The sequence below is a fragment of the Pundamilia nyererei genome, unplaced genomic scaffold, assembly GCF_000239375.1.
Source record: "Pundamilia nyererei isolate P.nyererei 1_Seehausen unplaced genomic scaffold, PunNye1.0 scaffold00036, whole genome shotgun sequence".
Taxonomy (NCBI): domain Eukaryota; kingdom Metazoa; phylum Chordata; class Actinopteri; order Cichliformes; family Cichlidae; genus Pundamilia; species Pundamilia nyererei.
In genome coordinates, this window is record NW_005187437.1 from 458,644 (window position 1) to 479,807 (window position 21,164).

At 40.3% G+C, this 21,164-nt stretch overlaps 1 protein-coding gene across 2 annotated transcripts in view; it reads right to left on the reverse strand.

The window, feature by feature from the left end:
* LOC102192485 (homer scaffold protein 3) overlaps positions 1-21,164 on the reverse strand; it is a 52,383-nt gene that overhangs the window by 7,941 nt on the left and 23,278 nt on the right. For both annotated transcript variants that reach the window (XM_005730198.1, XM_005730197.1), the window contains 6 exons: positions 17,496-17,652; positions 15,416-15,547; positions 14,854-14,961; positions 8,578-8,586; positions 5,761-5,897; positions 3,119-3,275 (listed from right to left, as the gene is read on the reverse strand). In XM_005730198.1, the coding sequence (XP_005730255.1) occupies positions 3,119-3,275; positions 5,761-5,897; positions 8,578-8,586; positions 14,854-14,961; positions 15,416-15,547; positions 17,496-17,652 (700 nt within the window). The remainder of the gene's footprint in view (positions 1-3,118; positions 3,276-5,760; positions 5,898-8,577; positions 8,587-14,853; positions 14,962-15,415; positions 15,548-17,495; positions 17,653-21,164) is intronic.

Genomic DNA, 21,164 nt, shown 5'->3' on the forward strand with positions numbered 1-21,164 from the left:
ACTTAAAATGCTTCTGTGGAAAAAAGCTTTGCTGCCAATGGGCACAGCACTGAAGCCTCTCGCCTTGGAGACTTTTTTTTTAGCTGTTCGAGGGGGTTTGACCTTTTGAAAGATATTTTCCCAATCTGACCCACTTCCATGTGTTTAGCATATTAATGAAAAAGTCAAAGACCGTCAAGATTTGACAGACGGTTTGACGAAACAAGGACAAACTGAGCAGCATTTGAAGTCTGAACACGATGAGATTCGGCCGTCTTTTAGGCCTTTGTAGTTTAACAGACAGACCGAGGCACAAACAGTGACAGGGCTAGAGGTCACGATAACATATTTAATTTTGCTCCCCATTTGATTAAAGGAATAGCATTTGATAACGAGACACTTGAGCAATAACGAAAGGTTACCGTTTTACTCGAGATCACTTGACCATTTTAATCACTTTGAACAGCCTTTTGCATTGTATTAAATTAAACGAGTGCGTGCCAATGGGGACTAAAACATGTGACTAGACTGCAGCTTCTATTTGATAATTCCTAAAAATGAAATGCATCACACAAAATTCTTCCAGTGAAACAATCAGCTCAGTAATTTTATTTAACATTTTGCGCAACCATGCAAGAAAATCTCTGGTTCCAGTTGTTTAAATGTGATTATTTACTCTTTACTGTTCTATGACAATAAATGTATCTGGGGTTTGACTGTTGATGGGAAATAAGAAATGGGAAGATGTCCCCCACGTAGTTGAGATTTTTGATAAATTATGGCTTCAGTGTGAAAGTTCCTAAATAATACCAGTTTGTGCTTTAGAGTCCCATTTACGATGCATAATAGAGCAGAGCTCAAACAAATCTGAGAAAAAGAAATAGCCGTGGGATTCAAGCAAGCCCTTGATCTTCTACTTTCGGTTTATTTTAATGCCGGTGCTGCAGAAATGGACGACTTTTCATTTCTCTCCTTTAAGCGTGTCCTCTGCATTTTAACAGGTAATTTCAAAGTGGCATTTTAAAGATGCCAAGGTACGCTACTCCAGCCAAGCCGAGCTTCACAAAAACCAATGCAGGCTGGGGATAGGGGATGGGGGCTTTGGTTTAACCTGGTCTGTGAGTGACAGCCACCGTCCCCAGAGGCAGTAGCTCCATCTCTCTGAACTCCACACAAATAGTGTAGCATGAGAAAAAGCCTGTAAGAACTGTGGTATCTGTAATATTCCCACTAAAGTTGAACTGTTTTAAATAACCGAGACACATCTGCTTACAACAGCAATAGAGCGCTGACATAATCTGTGTGTGTAGTTAATTTGATTAATTGTTAAATATTTATATGGTATGTGCCAATGAAACTCAAACTAGATTGGCAGAAGAACAAAATACACTAAAATGGAAAAATATACTATAAAAAAGAACCATTCAAATATCCTTAAATGCATACAAATTGCTGTCAGCCTCTCTGTGGTGGACAAACACAAACATGGCTGAATCTGCTCAGAGTGGGACGAGGGAGGAGAAAGCCAGCCATCCTCTCTCCTTCTACTCCTGCAGTGATTTATCTTCTTCCACTAACTGGGGCACAGAGGGGGGAGGAGGTGGGCAGTATAGGGTGTCCTACCCTCACCCCCCTCCAGGAAAAAAAAGGAAAAAAAACCAAACAAAGCCCTGCCACCCTGTTACCAAACCCTGGAGGCCTGCTCTACTTCCAGCCACCTGGTTGACTTTGCTACAGTGTGTGTGTGTGTTTTGGGGGGAGGTGTGTAACTTTCACCTGCACTCAGAAATAGATGAATTGAAGATAATAAAAAAAACGCAATCTGAAAAGAGGCAGTACTGTAAAGGTTATAGAGCAGACTGGGTTGCAGCAGCAGCATTTAATTCTGTTGCAATAAAGTTGTGTCGTTAAGCTCGACCAAGTGCAGAATTTCCTCTCCCTAAATTAAATATGAAATGTCTGCATTCTGGCCCTGCGACTATCACGGGAGCCCGTCAACAGAAAATATCCCAGGGAGGGGGGGCTGGATGAAAAATGCATCTGCAGTTTGGAGCAGGCCTTGTAGGGATTTTAATGTGATACTGACACATTTGTATAAATGACTAAAACAAAGTTTTATAGAAGAAAATCGATAGATGCATTTGTGCTAGTTTAGGTTAACATCATACCCATAAACAGTTATCAACAACAACAACAATGCACAATGGGCTGCATATTCCGTTTACAAGTCCCCCATAGTGCTTACTGTAAATCACACAGTGTAGCATACAGCGCAGGAGCATAAAACAGGACACTTACTGTGTTTAAGTTTTTTGGACATTGGCTTTTCAGTCCAGCCTAAAAAAACAAGTCCGCTGTGGTCTTATTGGAAGTTGAAGAAGCTGTTCTTAAGGAAGGAAAATTGGGAGAAATGCTAAGATGTGCCAAAATACACAAGAAATGAACTGAAAAAAATCAGTGGCAACAGGAGTGACGAATCCAAATGTGAGAGCTTTGGTTCAAATCATCATTAATATGTACAGAAGAGGTCAGGGGAGAGCTACAAAGAGACCAAACACACTGCTAGTGTAGTTATAAAGCTTCCCCAGAGCCGGGATCGCAACAGTATTGACGCTGTGTTGAACATGCGTGGGATCATGTTGACAGGAAACAGAGCAAGAGGCAGCCAACATCCAAAGAAGAGCTTTGAATGTCCTTCAAGAAGCCTGGAGAATTAGTCCTGAAGACTACAGAAATGATAAGACTTCCTTAAGAAGTGCAAACTCATTAACGTTGTGATTTACTCATTTACTATATTTCCATGTATGTTTGGACATATTTCCATGAACTGCTGCATTTACTTCCCATTTTCCTAGAGAAATATAAACAAACGAGGAGTGGCTTAAGACTTTGATATGGTACTGTACTTTCTTTTAGATCAATAAGTCTCATTGGTCGTCTCATTATCGTGTTTCATAAAGTGACTTCAAATAAAATTGTGTATTAACAAGTCAATCAGGCCCCTATCGTTTTTCCCAAGACTGTGAAAGCATCTTCAGTGTCATCTTCAAAGTATAATGTGAATTTCTTCAAACACTGACTGAAAAAGACTCAACTTAAGCCTACTGTAATAACTCCTCTGTGCACTACATAAGGTCACCTGGTCTCGGAGACGATCGGTCTCTTCCTGGTATTCAGCCAGCTGCTTCTTCCACTGTTCCACGCTGCTGTTAGCTTCCTGCAGTGCTGCCACCAGCTTGGCATTGCTGTCTTGAAGAGTGAAGAGTTCAGCTTCCAAGTTGATCTCACACATAGACCTGAGGACAAGTTCGCCACACACAGACTTCGTTAATTCTCCTGAAGAACTGGTACTCTGATTGTCTTTGTTCACCTGAACCAAATCAATCGAATGAACCAATCACAACTGTTAAATGAGGCTACTTTAAACAGATAATGTTTGACACTGTTGGAACGAAACCTTGGAAAGGAGAAAGCAGAAGATACAGAGGTGATAGAGTGAAACATTTCTATTATCCTGCAGTAGCTGTGTGAGGAAGTTTATTGACATTTAATGAATTTAAGGAGACAGACGAGTTCTGCAAATTATGAACGTTATTATGACTTTATATCTTTTTTGGACAAGTGCTACTACAGTGAGCTTTTTTTTTTATTATGCCTTTAAAAAGCTTCAGCAAATATTTTTTAGGAATTAAAGTGGACCAAGAAATGCAAAAATAATTATTATGGCATGATAATTTTTCTTGGGTTTTTTTAGAATCATTTTGTTCCAAATCTGCAACAGAGCAGAGCAACACTCACCTTCATCAGTGGGAAATTGTACCACAGGGTACTAAAAAAACCCAAAACAACAGCGGTAATTTGTTCTGCTTTATTAAGTTGTGGGAAAGATTCAGTGTGCCGGTAAAGGTCATAATTCAGTGGGGATATTTAATAAAGCAGAGAGCTTCCTCTTTAGGAAGCAGAGTCTCCACCATAACGACTAAAACTGGCAACCATAATACCCCTCACCATAGCAACGGGAGAGAAGGGCCTGCATTGGCCTAAAACAATCATAAAATAAAACTGTTGGAATAATGGGCTGTAAAGCAGCTGAGAAGTGCTTCACTGGTCCCAGATGGAAGGTTGAGGGATCAATAATGACCGCTGTGATGATGATGATGATTACGAGCTGCAAAATTTAGCACCTTTCAGGCCTGGGTGGTTTTAAGTCATGGACACACATACAGATTAAAAAGAGCACAAACGTGATGGTTAGGCCTCAGGTGATGGTGTTCAATCTGCCTGCTACAGAAGAGGCACAGATATGCACACATACCACACTGCAGACCAGGGGAGAGTCCACCTGTAAAGAGCTCAGACCGACTCACTGCTGCTTTTCTAGGTAATTAGCTACAATGTTTGAGCTTATGTGTAAGGAGGGTTCATTTTCAGTCCTTGGCCATTCGCTCTTTTCAAAAAATAAATACATAAATAAAAACTGTATTTCTTGATTTTTAGTTCCTAGAATAAATCAAAACGAAATATTCCAGATGTGTGGTACCCACACGCAGAACTATATATATATATATCATCACTTGCTACTGTGCTAGCACTCAGTCTCATGTTTCATTTTAAAATTATGCGTTCTTATTGTAAACACTTTGAGGCATCTGTGATTTTGGATTACATAAATAAAAAATAAATAAAAATCACATATTTGCTTGACCTGCTTGACCCATTTAACTTCTGATTGGCTAAACACACCTGATTCCAGCCACTCAGGAGTAAAGCGAGGAAAGCTGGCCATAGCGGTGCTCGTTTCCCATGATGCAGCTCGATGCCACAGTGCAGAAATCACCTGAACGTTAAGTGAAATACGAACTAAAAAGGCACAATTCATTCCGGTTTCCACTGCATGTTCACTAATGATGTTAATCTGAAAAGAGAGCATACAGATGCATTCTGCCTCCAGGATGACTAACGGTTTTCCTCATCTGTGGAATACATCCACGATACCATCACTACGCGCCAAAGAAGTCATGCGTTCAGTTTCTTTGAATGCGAAAAGCAGAGAAGTGTGACGCCTTAACAATGGCGTGCACTCTATAAAGGCTTTGCAATTTAATGGCTCGTAAGTCCGCCTCAGACAGGATACAGGGGACTTTTTACTCAGTGCTTTGAGTTCTTACATATGCTCGTGCAGCCAAGCTGGGGGTTAGACACTGGATTATACGAGTGGGTACGTGAAACAAAAGATGGAGGATCCAAGTAATGAGCTTAATCAAAAGATAATCCAGTACTTCAATACGATCGAAATCTGGCAACATACGTATGAATACATTTAGGAGGAGAAACCTGATGTCACTGGTGAATAACAGGGAGTTTTCTTATAGTTAAAGCATTACTTTATCCATTCTTAGTACAGTATGTAAAAGGAGGGAGTGACAGATTTGTTTAAGATACTTTTGGATTTCCAGTGAAGAAAACAGTTGTACTGTGACTAAGCGATACAGAAAAGTTTTCTTGAGGTAGCAAGCTAAAGAGAATGCTTTCTAAAAGTTTCAGTACTCCCACATGCACATCTGACAGTGATAGCCCATGGCTGTTTGAAACCTATAAAATAATCTAGAACAGTTTATTGCTTTATTTTTATATAAAAACATAGCAATATGATATATTTTTGCTATGTCAGAAAAGACTGAAACATTTTCATTTTATGGCTTTCTTTCTGTCTGTATATGCATCTGTTGAGGGAGTTTTAAGCATTTCGGTGACTCGAGCAGAAACACAATCTGTCATTACCCTTCAGACAACATCTTCTTGACCCTTTCTTTCTCTGCTGTCAGCTCCACTTCAGCACTCTTGCTGCGAAACAGCTTTTCCTCCCCGGGCCCGTTGACTGTCAGCAGCGGCGGTGAATGGCGGTCCTCCGACAGCTCCTGAAACAGACAGCGCACGGACCAACGGGGATAACAATACAAACAGGATCTGAACACTGAAGAGATGACATGATGTCAAACCATCAGTTTCGTGTAGTACAAGAAAAAAGGCTAGATAAACCAGGACCTTTCATGGAAGCGTTATTGGAAAAAGGGGATTCTTCCTTGTTTGCGATTACGCCGTAAATCCTCAGGAGCTGCGCTGCAGTTTTCATATCAGACAACAAGAGTGCTCAAGCAGAAAGTGCACGATTAAGTGGCAAGAGCACTTCAACAGGGTACATTTCCAGTATTCTGCATTGTTATATTGAGTGTGTGGTAGAAATGACAGTGAAGGCTTTGATAGACCAGCATGGCCAAATGCAGGACAATAATTCTACATTTCTGTTGCTCTTTCTTCAAAGCACAGGTTTAAACTGGTGGCCCCTCCGTTAACATCCCTATACTCAAACCTGTCATCGGGACACAACAGACCAAACACAGTAGCAACAACACAGGACAGAGCTCAACATACCGGTGCTTGATATGTCCCATCTGGGCTTCTGTAAACAGGCTCTACACAAAGCGAGCAGCCATGTGTGGAGCCCAGCTGCTTTTATACAGCATCACAGATCTGATTGGACTCTGATTCAACAAGAAGTGACTAAGATACAGCTGCTCCTTCCAAGGGCTCATCTTTCCGTGTGTGTACAGAAAAAGTATGTGCTTCGTGTCACCGTGTGTGCATTGGTTGAGAAATGACACATACCGCACATCTGGTAAGAGGCGAACTGGTAGCACAGGTTACATACTGGAGGGATTCAACGTTCATTTTGGAAGCTGGTTTAGGGTTTAGGGAAAATTAACTGTTAATTTCAGACTAGCTTGTGTCATAATAAAAGTAAATAACAGACATAAAAATCAACTTCAAACACCAACAGCTGTTCAACAGCTGTCTTCCACATCACATGATCCTCCTCAGCAGATGTCATGGAATATTTCATGTTCAGACTTTTATTCTGTCAAATATATCAGATTTATCACCTTAAATATGAAAGCCAAGCCTAATTTTTAGTCACTGCCTTTTTTGAATAAATATTCACTCGATGAACCAAAAATAATCATCCACACAGTCTCTTTGTCTTTGAATCAAGTGTTTTCAGCCCCATTGCCAAAGGCGTATAAAATCAAGCAAAAAACAAACATTTATGAAAGAACAGGTCATTTTAAAGAGTTTCCTAAATGCTAGAAGTTCCTCAATCAACCTTAAGTGTTATTATTGAAGAATGGACTGTAAACCCAGTAACTGACCTCCAAACCTCCTTTGATGTTAGCAAGGGACTAAATTTAAGATGGAATTATTAATAGGAGGCTACAGAAATATACCAAGACATCAATGTAAACTATTTGTTTTTTTCTGAAAACTAAATAACAGATGAATTATTGAAATAACTAATAATAAATAATAATAAATAAATAACAAGCGCCTTCTTAAAATTAACCCACCGCTTCTTTACACATTATCTGAGCACAAATATTTGAGATATTTGTTAAGCTGAACACCATACCCATATTTAAGCCCAAGTATTCAGCTTAATCAAACTGAGCAACATAAAAAGAGACCTAAAATCTGACATTATACTTGGCTCGTCTAACCAATCTGCTTTGATATTTACATTCCCTGCTGTGTTCATGCTTCCTGTCACACATTTTTGGGAACCAATCTGGTTAATCTGAGGCTGTGGGCTAAAAGGCAGCTCCACTTGCTTTTTAAAAGCATGCAGATGAATTAGCTCAGGCACATTTCTATACCACCCGTCGCCCTCTTTCTTTCTTCTTCTTCATGGAAACCCAAACCTGAATTCGTCAACGGCCCAGTCTCTCACTGGAGTATCGCAACCCTGCACTTACTGTAGAAAGAGCTTGTATTATTAATTTGAGTGAGCCTGACTCTGTTCCCCTGAGGACCACGGTTTATTATCTACAGCTCAGCAGCTCCGAGTCTATGCTTATGGATGGATATGGAAATAAAACACACAGCTGACTCAATGTGGATGAGCTCTGTGTCCAAAGGAAGGAATGAGAGAGGAGGAAAATCAAAGCTAAAACAACTCCAGTCCGGACCCCCAAAGCCAACGAATCGACTATGTGTATTGCTGAATAATTCATAGCACAGATCATGTTTAAGTCATAAATGGGATTGCACATTTACAGCAGGTTCCCCCTTTTTTAAAATTTGGTGTGTTGTTTGCTAACAGACTGAGTGGAAACAAAACAGAGACGCTAAGAACACGGACTAATTAGCCAGAGTTCAAACAACTTCCAGTTTTTAAAGGATGTATTTGTGCATTTGTTTTCAGGAGATGTTGGGGAGAAAAAAGAAATCAATGAAATGTTTCCCCTGATGATGGGGGAGGCGTGATGAATTCAGTTTTCTGTAATACTTAAATTAAAAGAAAAGTCGATTACACTCTTTGTTGTTGTTGTTGTAGCCATACTTAAAGATCGTTTTCCCTTTCGCGGGAAACGCTCGGTTTGTTCTGAAACTTTAATTTGCTCTCAAGTCGACTTTGATCAGACTCCAGATAAATTATTGAGCGCGAGTGTCCGTGCAACACCAAGTCTACGAGCAGCAGTTCCATCGACAAAACAGTCATCTTTGCTGTGTTTGTTGTAGGTTGGTGCTCGTGTTTTCACGCACCTGTGAAAGCTGAGATGGATGAGCGTGCGTCCCACGATGCATCAGCAAAAGAGAAAGAAGAGGAGAGAGAAAAAATGTTATTATATGATAAAAAAAACCCTCTTAAAGTGAAGGCAAAGGCAGTTATCAGAGGCATGGCGAGGGATCTTTTTTTTTGCTTGTGGATTTCCTCTGCGTGTCACAGTGAAACAATTTCTTCGACATTTACAAGTGACTTTGGTCTCCTTTTAACAAAAACAGCCTTCACAGTAGTAGGAAACTGGTGCTACGCAGCAAGAGAACTTGTAAGTGCAGCTCGCAGATGCGGAGGGAAAGTTGACGGTTACAGGCAAGCGGCCAAGGGACGAGACAAGAATTAATCTGCACATCATAGTAAATGATGCTTTCAAGGGCTTTCAAATCTGGCTTAAGCACAGTTATTTTAACTAAGCATATACTGTTTTACAGACATTGCATGCCACTTGTTTGTGTGGAGTTACACAAGGTTATTGGCAGAAGCACTGACTCCAGCTGAAGGACGAACACACGGACAAACTGTACCAACAGATTAAGAGGCGCTCAGAAGTCCCGCCCACACAGTTCTGACTGACGGACAGTCCATGGAAACAACAGCAAGGCGAGCTTAGCAACAAAGAAACATTAAGAGTAAATATAAAAGAAGAATAAACGCAGCACATATTTTTCCACTGTCATCATAAAAGAGAACATTCAGTTTGTGATGCCCAGCTCAGCAGGCACTCATACAATATAATGCACGTGCGTGTTGTTTTTTTAAACACATAAACAGCAACTTATAAACTTTTCAGGGTCCTGAGAGAATCCCGGCTTGATAATCGGTGGAATCCCAGAAACTGTAAATATTAAATTGCTTTCCTGAGAGCTTTCCTCATGACGGCTCCGCACCACTGTTTGTCTTAAGTACATCTACACTGTTTACTTATTTATCCCAGCCTCAGTCCATTTGCTTCCTTAGCTCTATAATGCCTCTCTTTCTCTCTCAGTTGTACTCCCCACTTGACTTATTCATGTCTCTATGCATCTGAAGGTACCTGCACGGGTTTCCCTTGAAGCACCTGTCCTTACCCACTGAACGACACATAGTAATGCATTCACTTTTCAGCTGCTTTTAATGTCAAGACCGGGGTTTAAAATATTGATAGCTGGCATTTCTGACTCGACATGCATAGAGTGAAGGAGACGAAGAGGAAAAGAAACAAATGTTTGCAGGCCATCAGAGGATGGTAACAGCTTCTGTAGCCTGCTGTGATCACGCTGAGAGAAACACGAATACATATGGACTGTTTCTGACATACATTTACTGTGCAGTCGTGTTTCAACTCATTTCAAACTGGATATTATTGTAATAATAAAAGAAAATCCTTCTAGAAGCTAATTAATGCCAATAAAATACAGGAGTTGATCTGGGTTGGGGTTTTATTCTCACTGAGTATTAAAACCCTTAAATACAATGAAATATTCTTCCTAATTATTTCTCAGTTCCTTAAAACTATTATCCCAGTTACAGCTCTGTCTGTTTATCATTGTTCATTTATTTTATCTCGCCGGCTTCGCCGTCTCCTCTTCCATCTCATCTTTAAGCTCTGCAAATAAGCCAGAAAGCTGGAGCTCCGCTGCATGCAGATCCCCTGCTGCTATCCACACACACACGTAGAATATGTGCTCGGTAGAGCCTGAGGCTGCAAAGATACAGCTCTGCAATACCACGGGGCTTTTACTGACCAACTGTAGGTGATACAAGACCTATTGATGCACTGGCAGGAAAACAAAACAAGACAAAATAACGCAGCTTCTCTGCAGAACTGCACGCGGGGAAGTTAGGAAGACGTTTGTCGGTTTATTGTGCCTTTGCTCAAGTATTTTTGTATTTTTAATTTAAGAGCAATAAGTTCCTCAACAAACGCTTGCATAACGCTTTAAACTCCGCTCTGCACAACCGAGCCAGTTGCTGTCAGGCAGAATGTGCCCATGTGTTTGTAGAGAACTTTAAACAGTACTCACACATTGGCAACTGTTTACAAAAGCTTAACAGCCTTAATGGAGCTCTTGACTGGCATTACTGCCACACTGGAGCTGCCATCAATACTTGGCAGCGGCTCAAACCTGCCTCGTCCTCGTGTGCTCGCAGCCTATAACAACGTTGATTGGGTATTATTTCCACATTATACCGCCGCAGACAGTCAGCAGTATGGTGTTTTACAATGCGCTGCGGTGAGCCAGAAGAGAGACGACGTGATAATAGCCACAGCGCCTCTGCGTTTACGGCCTGCCACAAAATCAATGACTGCTGTCTTATTGAGAAATCAGTCCAGCTTGTTCGCCTGCCTCTGACCTTGCAGTTCTAACCGGGTGACATTTCTCTGTGTGTGTCTGTGGTTGACTTATTGAGACATATTCATGTGCTGAGAGAAGTCTTTTTCTTTTTCAAAATCAACCAGCCAACAAAACAGGTCTCTTGTTGCCATGGCGACTGCAAGTAACACATCTGCTCGTTATTATGTTACTAACCCTGACCTCTGACCTCCCAGTGATGCAGGCCTTTCACATTACACCAACTGACTGAGAGCTTAAAATCATATCTCTATGCCCAGTGTCCTTACTGCAAATGAAAATGTGTTTTATTTACTTCTTTTCTGGATTTTTCGAATTTGGGAACACTTTGGGAACGCATTTCAAAATTAATCAGGAAATCATATGTATAAAGATATGTTCATGGTTTTAAAGATCAAACTTTAAGCTTTCAAAATAGCTAATAGGGACACCGTAGCAACAGTAATTGTAAATTTTTGGTGTTTTCTGTGATACGTTAAGTTAGTTTGAAATAGCCATGCTTTAGCTGGATTGAGAGAAACTGTGGTGGCGTTCACAGATGCAGACAACACTTGGGAACAAGGTCCAAATTTTGCAAAGCATCATATGTGTCTGAACTTATCAATTCCTCTGCTAACGCCTGCATGTGCTGACAGTGCACACCGACTGCAAAGCAACAACGTCAAACATGTGTTAGAACTAGTGTTGCCATAAAAAAGGAGATGACAACAGAAGTAGTTATAAGCTCTGTAACATGATGAGTTCAAATGGCCAAAGTCCAGCAACATGCCGAAACATCTTTCTACATAACATAGGATTCACTCCCAGGACTGTTGTATTTCATGCTCTATGTTTGTGCACCACAAGTGTTACTGCTACTGTTTCCCAGCTGAGCAGATCATCTGTACAGATGCTGAACACGGGTTTATTAGACTTAAATTAATGACAAAAAATATATTACCTCAATTTTTAGACGTTGACTGAGAGACTGATGACACATGTAGCACTAGGAAGTATTCTGTTTGGGATTTTAGATAATATAGCAAGTGTGCTGACACTGGAGTTGTTCATCGAGATGTCCCTTAATGAAGGAAATGTGGAAATTACTTTAATCAAAGTCAAATTTATTTTAATTGCACTCACCTACTGAATATTCCCTCTGATAAATACCCATAGTCTCATCAATTACAAACAGACTATGGGTATTTGCTGCGATTTATTTTGCAGCAAATCAGGACTAAGCATAAATATACTATGAACATATTTGTGCAATGTATTTCCTCAGATGGGAATGTACACTCACTGGCCACTTTATTAGGTACGGCTCAACTGCTTATTAGCCTAACTATCGAATCAGCCAATTACATGTTGCATATGAAATGCATTAAGGCAGGTAGACATGGTCAAGACAACCTGTTGAAGTTCAAACAGAGAATCAGAGGATGAATGATTTTGGTGACTTTGAAGATTGCGTGGCTGTTGGTGCTACACAGCCTGGTCTGAATATTTCAGAAACTGTTGATCTACTGGGAATTTTCCCACTCAGCCATCTGTGGGGTTTACAGAGGATGGTCTAAAAAGGGAAAACAACCAGTGAGAAGCAGATCTCTGGGTGAAAATGCCTTTCTGTTGCTGTCAGAGGTCAGAGGAGAATGGTCCAAATTTGGCCTAAAAAGCACCTAACCGTGAATCCATCCCCTCTTGTATCAATGTTTCAGGAGGCTGGTGGTGGGAATATTTTCCTGGCACACTTTGGACTCCTAGGTTCCAACTCAGCATCGTTTAAATGCCACAGTCTTGACCAAAATCTCTGAGGAATGTTTCCACCGCCTTGCCGAATCTATCCAAGAAAGAATGAAGGCAAAAATGGTAAATGGCCTGTATTTGTATAGCGCTTTACTCAGTCCCTATGGACCCCAAAGCACTTTACAATACATTCAGTCATCCACCCATTCACACACACATTCACGGGGCTCGAACCGGCAACCTTCCGATTACAAGACAAACTGCCAACTCTTGAGCCACGATTGCCCAACACAACAGTAGCGAGGTGTACCTGATAAAGTGGACGGGGAAGTGGCGTAAGACTGTGGCACTCCAAACATTTCTATCAAAAACTGTGACTATAACCTCCTAAAGAGCAGATTGGGTCTGCAGCAGAACTTAGCACCGTAATCTTGGCAGATTTGTGACAGTGGAGATTTTAACCTCAGCAAACATCACAAACCCGTTCACCTGGTTTCAGAACAGACCCTTCACATCAGCTTGTGTGCAGGTCTATTAGGTACCAGCACACAAATTTAACAAAGGTTTACCATTAACTGTCACATACTTTGATAAAATCCAGCTCTTTCCAGGAATTAATGCTCTGCTTTGCTGTATCCAGGAGTGTTTTCTCTCAGCCTCGACACACTATCAGCTCTTATCTGAGAGTCTCAGTGGTGAGGTTGTGGTTGGCAGCGTGACTCTGCAATCTCCCGTAGCTGCCGAGTGGCTCTTTGTTAAGACTTACGCTCAGTGCACACCCACAAAAGAATAAACAAGCACTTTACTCCGTTTTGAATCTGCATTGCTACAACATCCAAAGCCGCTCTCAACTCTAACACTTGGCAGAAATAAGCAATGTACAAAGGCTGGCAGAGCAGCTCTGAGACTTCCAAATGTTTGCAAGAGATACTGTTTCCTCCATTTGAAAAAGAAAACAGCAACTAATAAATCACAACTTCTATAAATACCACTCTGTGCCTTAGGCTTTAGCACACAATGTCACAATGCAGCAGCTTTTGTGAGATGACGGACATAAAATTTCCACCACTGACAAACTTTCACTTCTCCACCTGAACCCCTGACTTATCGAGTTCACCAAGAAACTGCCTACTGTGGCAGGACAAAAGCTGCCCATTGTCCTGTCAGCAGCAGCCAGATTCTCTTCAATTATAGATGATTGAGCTCCCACCTCCATCCACCCTTCTTTATCCTCCGTACTTCGGATCTGTCATTCGTCTTCCTTTCTTTGAGTCCCAGCCATTACTGCCCCTCTGAACACCTTCAGCGCTCGCATTCCTTTTTGCCTCCATTTTTCATGCATGAAATCTTTTAATGGAGTTAGCCGGCGAGAGAATAATGGAGCAGCCAGATGGGGATCATATAATCCCTCGTGATTCTGTATATGTTTAAAATAGAAACAAAGGCACAGAGTTTGTCGGGATATTAGCGTTCTGCTGTCATATTGGGGCAAAGGCCACGGAGACCATCAAGTCTGTCTAAAAGACACACAGTAAGTCTACTACTTGAACCTGCTGTCCATGGTTTAATGTTCTCTCAGAGATTCTTATAGATGTGTGTTTAATGGTTTAAAATTGCTACCAACAGCTCTTAAATATGATGAAGAAAACAAATTATATCACATTTTCCTCATTTTATTGTAATGATTTATTAGTTGAAGTAAAACCACGCACACTATTGTTACATAGTGAGATCTCTACCACTCAACAATCCTCCCGGCAGCCAAAAACAGCGCTCATCTGGGACGCCAAAAGCATCTAAAAGCTGCCTTTAAGCAACTCAGCAGACAGATGTTTGCTCAAAAACCTGCCTCGGCTCCTCAGGATAACACACAGGCAGTTGTTTTTCCCTTCCCTTCACAAAAAAAACGTTCCTGTGCCCAACATGTTTGGAAAGTGAACTTCCACACCAGCAAGTAGAAAACCTTTTAAGCAGTGATTTGTGTTTTGTTTGGCAAGACTGCATCCCTCCCTCGTCGTATAGCTGAACGCTGATATGTCTTTGATGGTAATTCTCAGATCTGTTATGATTTTTAGCTGCTTTCACTTTGATTCTTGTGAGATACGGAGTTTTGATTTTCTCCCTCTAGGATGCTCCAATCAACCAGAGTAAGAGGACAACCTGTCTTTTTTAGAGATTTAAGTAAGTGCAGCATCGCTTTACCTGTGGAGCTGCGATGTTGAGTGCAGGGTTGGCCAGCTCAAACCTCTCCTGGGATTTCTCTCTGGCTAGACGGGCTGCCTCCTTCACCTCCTTAAACTGCTCAGCAAACTGCAGATTGAGGAAGAGAAAAGACAGAAATTACACTCGGTTTGAAAACGTCACAAAGTTTCCTCCTGGAGAAGATCTAGAGTGTCCGATCAATTTATGTTCTGGCACTAAAGTCTCTCTGATCTCGCAATAAATTATCTAAAGTGCTAAATCTAGTAAATTAAACTCCCTTTAATTCATTTCAGGTAAACAGAGAAATCTTGAAGATGAATGAACGTCACCAAAGGAAACACTGCGGTAAAATGAAAATGCACACGTGTGCTGTGGATGCATTTTAAATATAATCTGAAAGATGTTCAAAACCAAAGAGAAAACGCTGCCCTTGATCATCACAGGAGTGACCTCTACTGCTTCACAGTCCTCTTTCTTAAATCTCCTCTTTGTTTGCGACATCTAATAAATTAGCGACGCTCTGAAGTGTGTGTGTGTGTGTGTGTGTGTGTGTTGTGCTCACCTGCTGCAGCTGCTGCTCTGTGGAGAAGCCTAGACCGTAAACGGTGTTGGCCCGGCTGTCTGCCCACTGGCCAAACTTTTGGGAGGTTTTAGTGAAAGTCATGTTGGGGGTGACGGTGCTGTTGATGATGGCCTGGCGCCACAGAGAGTAAAAACAATAAATCACATGAATAAAGCGCAGAAAGATCCCTGAAGGAAAAGTGGGCTATTTTTTGTGATAAATGAAGCAATGCTGCCAGAAATGTAGGACATAAATAAGAAAGAGGCACAAAAAAAGATGTTAAATATGTTGTATTTGATATGTAGACTGGAGCACATGGAGACTACATCTATAAAGCATACAGAGGACTTACAGATAAACATAAATCTGAGATGTGTGAGCAACAATCACAGCATCTAATAGCATATAGCATATATAGCATATAATCCCTGACATTAAAAATAAATTTGTGTCACATACAGTTGCAATCAGAGACAAAAACAACCTATAACCAGGCCACGGAAAGCGAGCTACGTGAAAAAGCTCGTTCTGTTGTGCAACGATCTCTTCTGTAATATTCTCGAGTGAGCAGTCTGATGAGGTGAATTTGTTGCCAAATGATTTCTTTATTCTCTTCTCCAAAAGCCTCCAGTCTCAGGGTGGCAAATTGGCACAACTGGCTGAAAAACAACAAAGTGCAGCGTTTTCTCTGAAATTCTTTCACTAACAAGATATCCTGTTAGGGACTCCCAGGTGCTTCAGCGCTGCTGTGGAGGCTGCGTTACCAATGTGGGTGCGTTAGAGATTTTCTGCTGACGATGGGTGTGTTTGAGTAATGCAATCCCACCCAAAACAGCCACAAAGCAAACAGATCTTCTTCCAGTGCTTCAAAGAATCTCATTTGCTAAATAAAATGCAGGAGAGGAGAATATAATACTCCACAAACAGTGTCTCTACATCAGTGCTATACTAGTACCAGATGAGGAAAATGCAATTAAGATAAAAGTAAAGTAAAATTATATTTATACAGCACCTTTGAAGAGAAGTATCACAAAGTGCTTCACAACAAAAGTGGTGAGTTTTAGCTGCTTTTTATAAGAGCCGGGGTCTGAGGGCCACTGTTGCAAAATGTATAGGAAAACATACAGTATGTGAGGGGAGGTGTGATAGAGACAACCCTAAAGATGCTAATTCACACAGTCCCACACGTCAGGCTTCCTGTATTTAATAGAAATGTTTTCAATAAATGCAGAAACAAACGTTCATAAAATTCATGGATGGTAAAAGAATTGAGAACGTTTGTTTAGAAAGTGGTTTGCTTTCATCATAAAAACCTGAGGACGATTCATTGTCTAATGTGCCTCAACGCCAGAGTTTGTGGTAACACGTGAATGACTCAAAAGTGACCCGATGAGGAATTATAAAAGCAAGCAGCAATTTCAGAGGATTAAAAATAAAATATGGCAAAAAACTGCAGTTCCTCTAATGGCCAAAAATACATCAACTGCATAGATTCCTGTAAAATATCCAAATTACACTGGCGTGTATGTAAAAATAGTCTATATAAGGAGTTTCTCCTTTCTAACTACTGGCGGTCCTCTTTCACCAGTTGTGCCTTATTAAACTATTAGCTGCCAAGCTAGGCTTTACCTCTGTGTTTGTGGTATTGTTGCCTTTTGAAGTTTTTTTAATGCATAAAATACAGCACATTTAAAAAGTCTGTGCTGAAATTTTAATTTTTATTTTTTAGTCTTATTAGATTTAGCAAAGCAGGTACCGGAGCATCCGTAGAGTCTATGGATGCAGCTAAAGGCTAGCAGCTGAAAAGTCCGCAAAGCACTGCATGATATGACAGCAGCTACCTCCATTGTTTACATACAGTCTATAATAAAACCCATTCATGCATCTGTGTTTGACACCACTCGGCCCGTACAGGATTCTTACAGCCCCCGTGCAGCTTTGCCTTATGCAGTAGAGCTGTGGTCAAATCTGTCCTGGCATTCCTAAAACTATTCCAGATCTGTGTTTCAGTGATGTGAACAGGCACAGATCTGAATACATGTGTACTCTCTGACTGGATTTAAGAGTCTTGGGCTCCTACCTTAGTTCCACCCACACTGATGATCCGGTACACATTCCGGGTGGCATCATAAAAGAAGGACACAGTGACGGCATGTTTGCTGGCCGGCAGCCAGTTGCGTTTGGTGGCCGGGTCGATCTGGAAGACATGAGCTCTGGCACTGAAGATGGGCTGCTCTCTTTAAAGGAAAAGACAGGAAAAAATGTACTTGTGACTGTTTGGTGTCACGTTCATTAAAAAGCACAGTGGCACGTACACTTACGATTAAAGGGACTCCGTAAACAACTTGAGCATGTTCAAACGACATTTCTACATATCACATTAAAACATTAAAATGACAAGTTTAATAAGGTCATGATTATATTTGATGTCTGAATTCTGAAGAAAACAATCTATAAAGCTGTCAACACATCTGTTCATAACTGGAGAATTTAAGAATTATTTATTGTCCAAATCTGCCTGCAATCTCTAAGCTTCTTCATGTTTGAAGTGTTATCTGTAAGCCACATGCTTTGATGCTTAAGGCCAGCAGGAGTTTATATTTCCCAACATGTTGACAGAAATTAATTTGCAGTTATCTACATTTTCTTAAAATAAATTTATACAGTAAGAGAAATGGCATGAGAGGAAGAAGAATAAAAAATGTTATTTATTTTATGAGCAATACAGCATTTAGCATATGGACCATCAAATTAAATGAAAAATGTTTTGGCACTTTTGCATATTTGCTCGAGTGCGCCTACTCTGTTTATGTATAGTGCAATCAATCATTTTGTAACAACACGTCACTTCTACCGGGAGGTAAATGTATCACCTTCAGCCTGAACTCTTTACTTGTCACTCAGCTCTATCACAGACAGAGAGGGGAGCCTGAGGTCAGCCGTTACATGCCTGATTTCTCAGGAGACTTAAATCTGTCTGCATGTGACGCTCTCGGCTGAGCCAGTTTTCACAGAGGAGAAACTCTTTAGGGGCTCTGAATATAAAGAGGAGTGATCTTTGGAGCATCACAGAGCAATGTTGGACCGTCACTTTAAGTGGAACACAGGGTCTGTGTGTAGTAAGATACATATTTATATTTTTCACTCAAACTAGCTGTGGCTGTATTTGCACAGTTTCTGAGATATCCACATGGATATCTGACCTGACAGTTTTGACACTTCAGTCTTCCTGTCACTAATTTCATTCGCAGTTAAACTTGCTCTACATTTTATTTATTTATTTTTTTGGTTTGTTTTCTTTTGGTTTTACTTTTTAGGATAATAACACAGGAAGAAAACAATATAAACAAAGCACAGAAACCTTGTGAAATACTCACTCGAAGCATTTTATTTACATCATAGGTATCAACAGCAGGAGTCAGCAGTAACACCCATAACCCTCAAAACTCTCTTAAATGAACTGAAATATTGAACGGTTCAGGATCTCACTCAAGTAATATCAAATGTTTCTATCAAATTACCAGGATGCAACCTTATAGAATATAATTCTACCTTTTTCACTCAATTTTAATGAGCAGCTGGCTTGAAATTCTAACAGAGGCGGTGCTTTTGAGTCTTCCTGAAACTTGGGTGAAGCTAATTTTGGTTGGAGCAGGTTCTTTTTAGCTGGCAGTCGCTGTATAGATTAATGTTGGATGGAATAATTACAGACAAAATAAGGCAATTCTGTTAATAAGTGTTTGTTTTTTGCTTTTTCTGGAAAAACAACTGTAGTCTGAGTTCTTTTCTGATCTTTTTGAGCCATAGAGAAAATTGCAAATTGTACAACAGTTTTTAGCTCACTAATCTAAGACTATTCCACCTGTATCCACCAAAAAGAGTGACTCAGTATCATTATTCTTTGATGTAAAACTGTCAGGATGCAAATCATCAACTAAAATACTCCCATCTCTAAATGTGCTTGTGTTTCTCACAGACCTTCAGGTCATTCATGCCATCCTGGTGTAATGAGGCTATTGATGCAAATGAAGCTGAAGATTTGCTATGTGCTAGCGGTCCAATTAGCGCCCCGGCCTCTTTGAAGGCAATGACATAGACTCGCTGTGGGCTGGACAATAAGCGACTACACAGGATCTTTGGAGAATTCACGCAACACTACACAGCTAATAGAGTTTGCACAAAGTCAGTGTAGCCAATGAGCCATTCTCATGGAAAGTCAATTATATAGCAACAATAATGAGGATAATGTGCAACGTGAGTAGGCTTTGGTCCTTCTCCAAGCAGGAGAAACATGCATGTATATAGGTCAGCAATGACTATATGAAGAATTGTTCCTGCAGGATTTGCTTGGCATTACTCAACATTTGCATACAAACAATAGTTCTTAGTGTTTCAGCACAAATGCTGAAGTACAAGAGACAATAGACAATAGCAGCACCAGCAAGCGAGCAGATTTCTGTCCTTCAGGTTCAGGATGGCTGCAGCAACAGATATAAGGACTATCACTGACTTCTGATAGAAATGATAGTACCCAATCAAAAAACAAGGAAATATCACATTAGTCCATGTACACACTGGATTTACTGGTTTCATTCCTATTCTAATAATATTCTGACAACTTGCTCATACTTTTTTCACTGAGGCTAAAGAAACACTAACATTTTTTTATCCATAAATGTTCCATCATAATGTCCCCAAGGACAGAAAAATGTGAGGCACTGATTTTACACAAGCATTCAGAGAGCAGGAACTCCTTTAATAAAAACCTTTAGACCTCAGAGTTCAGTGCGAACTGCTTTGCTCACATTTTTGTGAGGGACAAAAAAAAAAAGAAAAAAAAAAAAAAGAAGTGATTTGACTTTACAGATTTGACATTGATTATTTTCTTTTTCCAACCATTCTGTTTTTTGTTTGGTGACTTGCTTGTTGTATAACCCAAATTTGGCAAAGCTTTAATTACTAGACAGATGGCCTCACATTCGTTTCTAGAGAAATGTGAGGCCAATTAAAGAGGCGTTGATGGTTGACTCTGTGACTGCACGGTGCCCAGGTCCTCTGGCTGCAAGTCTAAATCATCACCCCTCCACTACCGTGTTTGGCAGCTGGTTTGGCTTTTCTGGTATCCTGTTTGTGGCACAGATTACTTAAAATCATGAAATAAAAAGCTGTGCAGTAATAGTTTTCCACTCTGCTACTATATTTGTTACTTAGTAAGTCACTTCAGAGCACTGATAACATTAGACATGGCTACACAAAGAGGAACATTCAGTCTCAACCCTTATTACTGCAACATTTAAGCTGCACTAGTAACAGTTAGTCACACTTGTACAGTTTTTTGTTTTATCAGTTTTTAATATCGTTTCTCCCTGGCAGTCTGTCACATTTGATCCGATTTCTGACGTTGAAGCTACAAAAAATAAATAAATAACCAAACAGCATTTTTTGCAGCCATCTCTAAAACATGGTGGAGGCTCCATCATAGTTTGAGGCTTTTCAGTAGGGCTGAACGATTATGGAAAATAATCTAATTGCGATTTTTTGCCCCAATATTGCGATTGCGATGCGATATGCGATTATTTTTTAAGGTCTTTGTCTTCTGTATTATTAAATAAAGACAAGCAATACATCATATAGTATGGCCAATACTATATTACATTAATTTTAAACTGTTCTTTCCTGGAAGACAGACCTCTGTTATGATGACATGAGGTGATGCATGAATTGATGACTGACATTTTTATTTAACTTC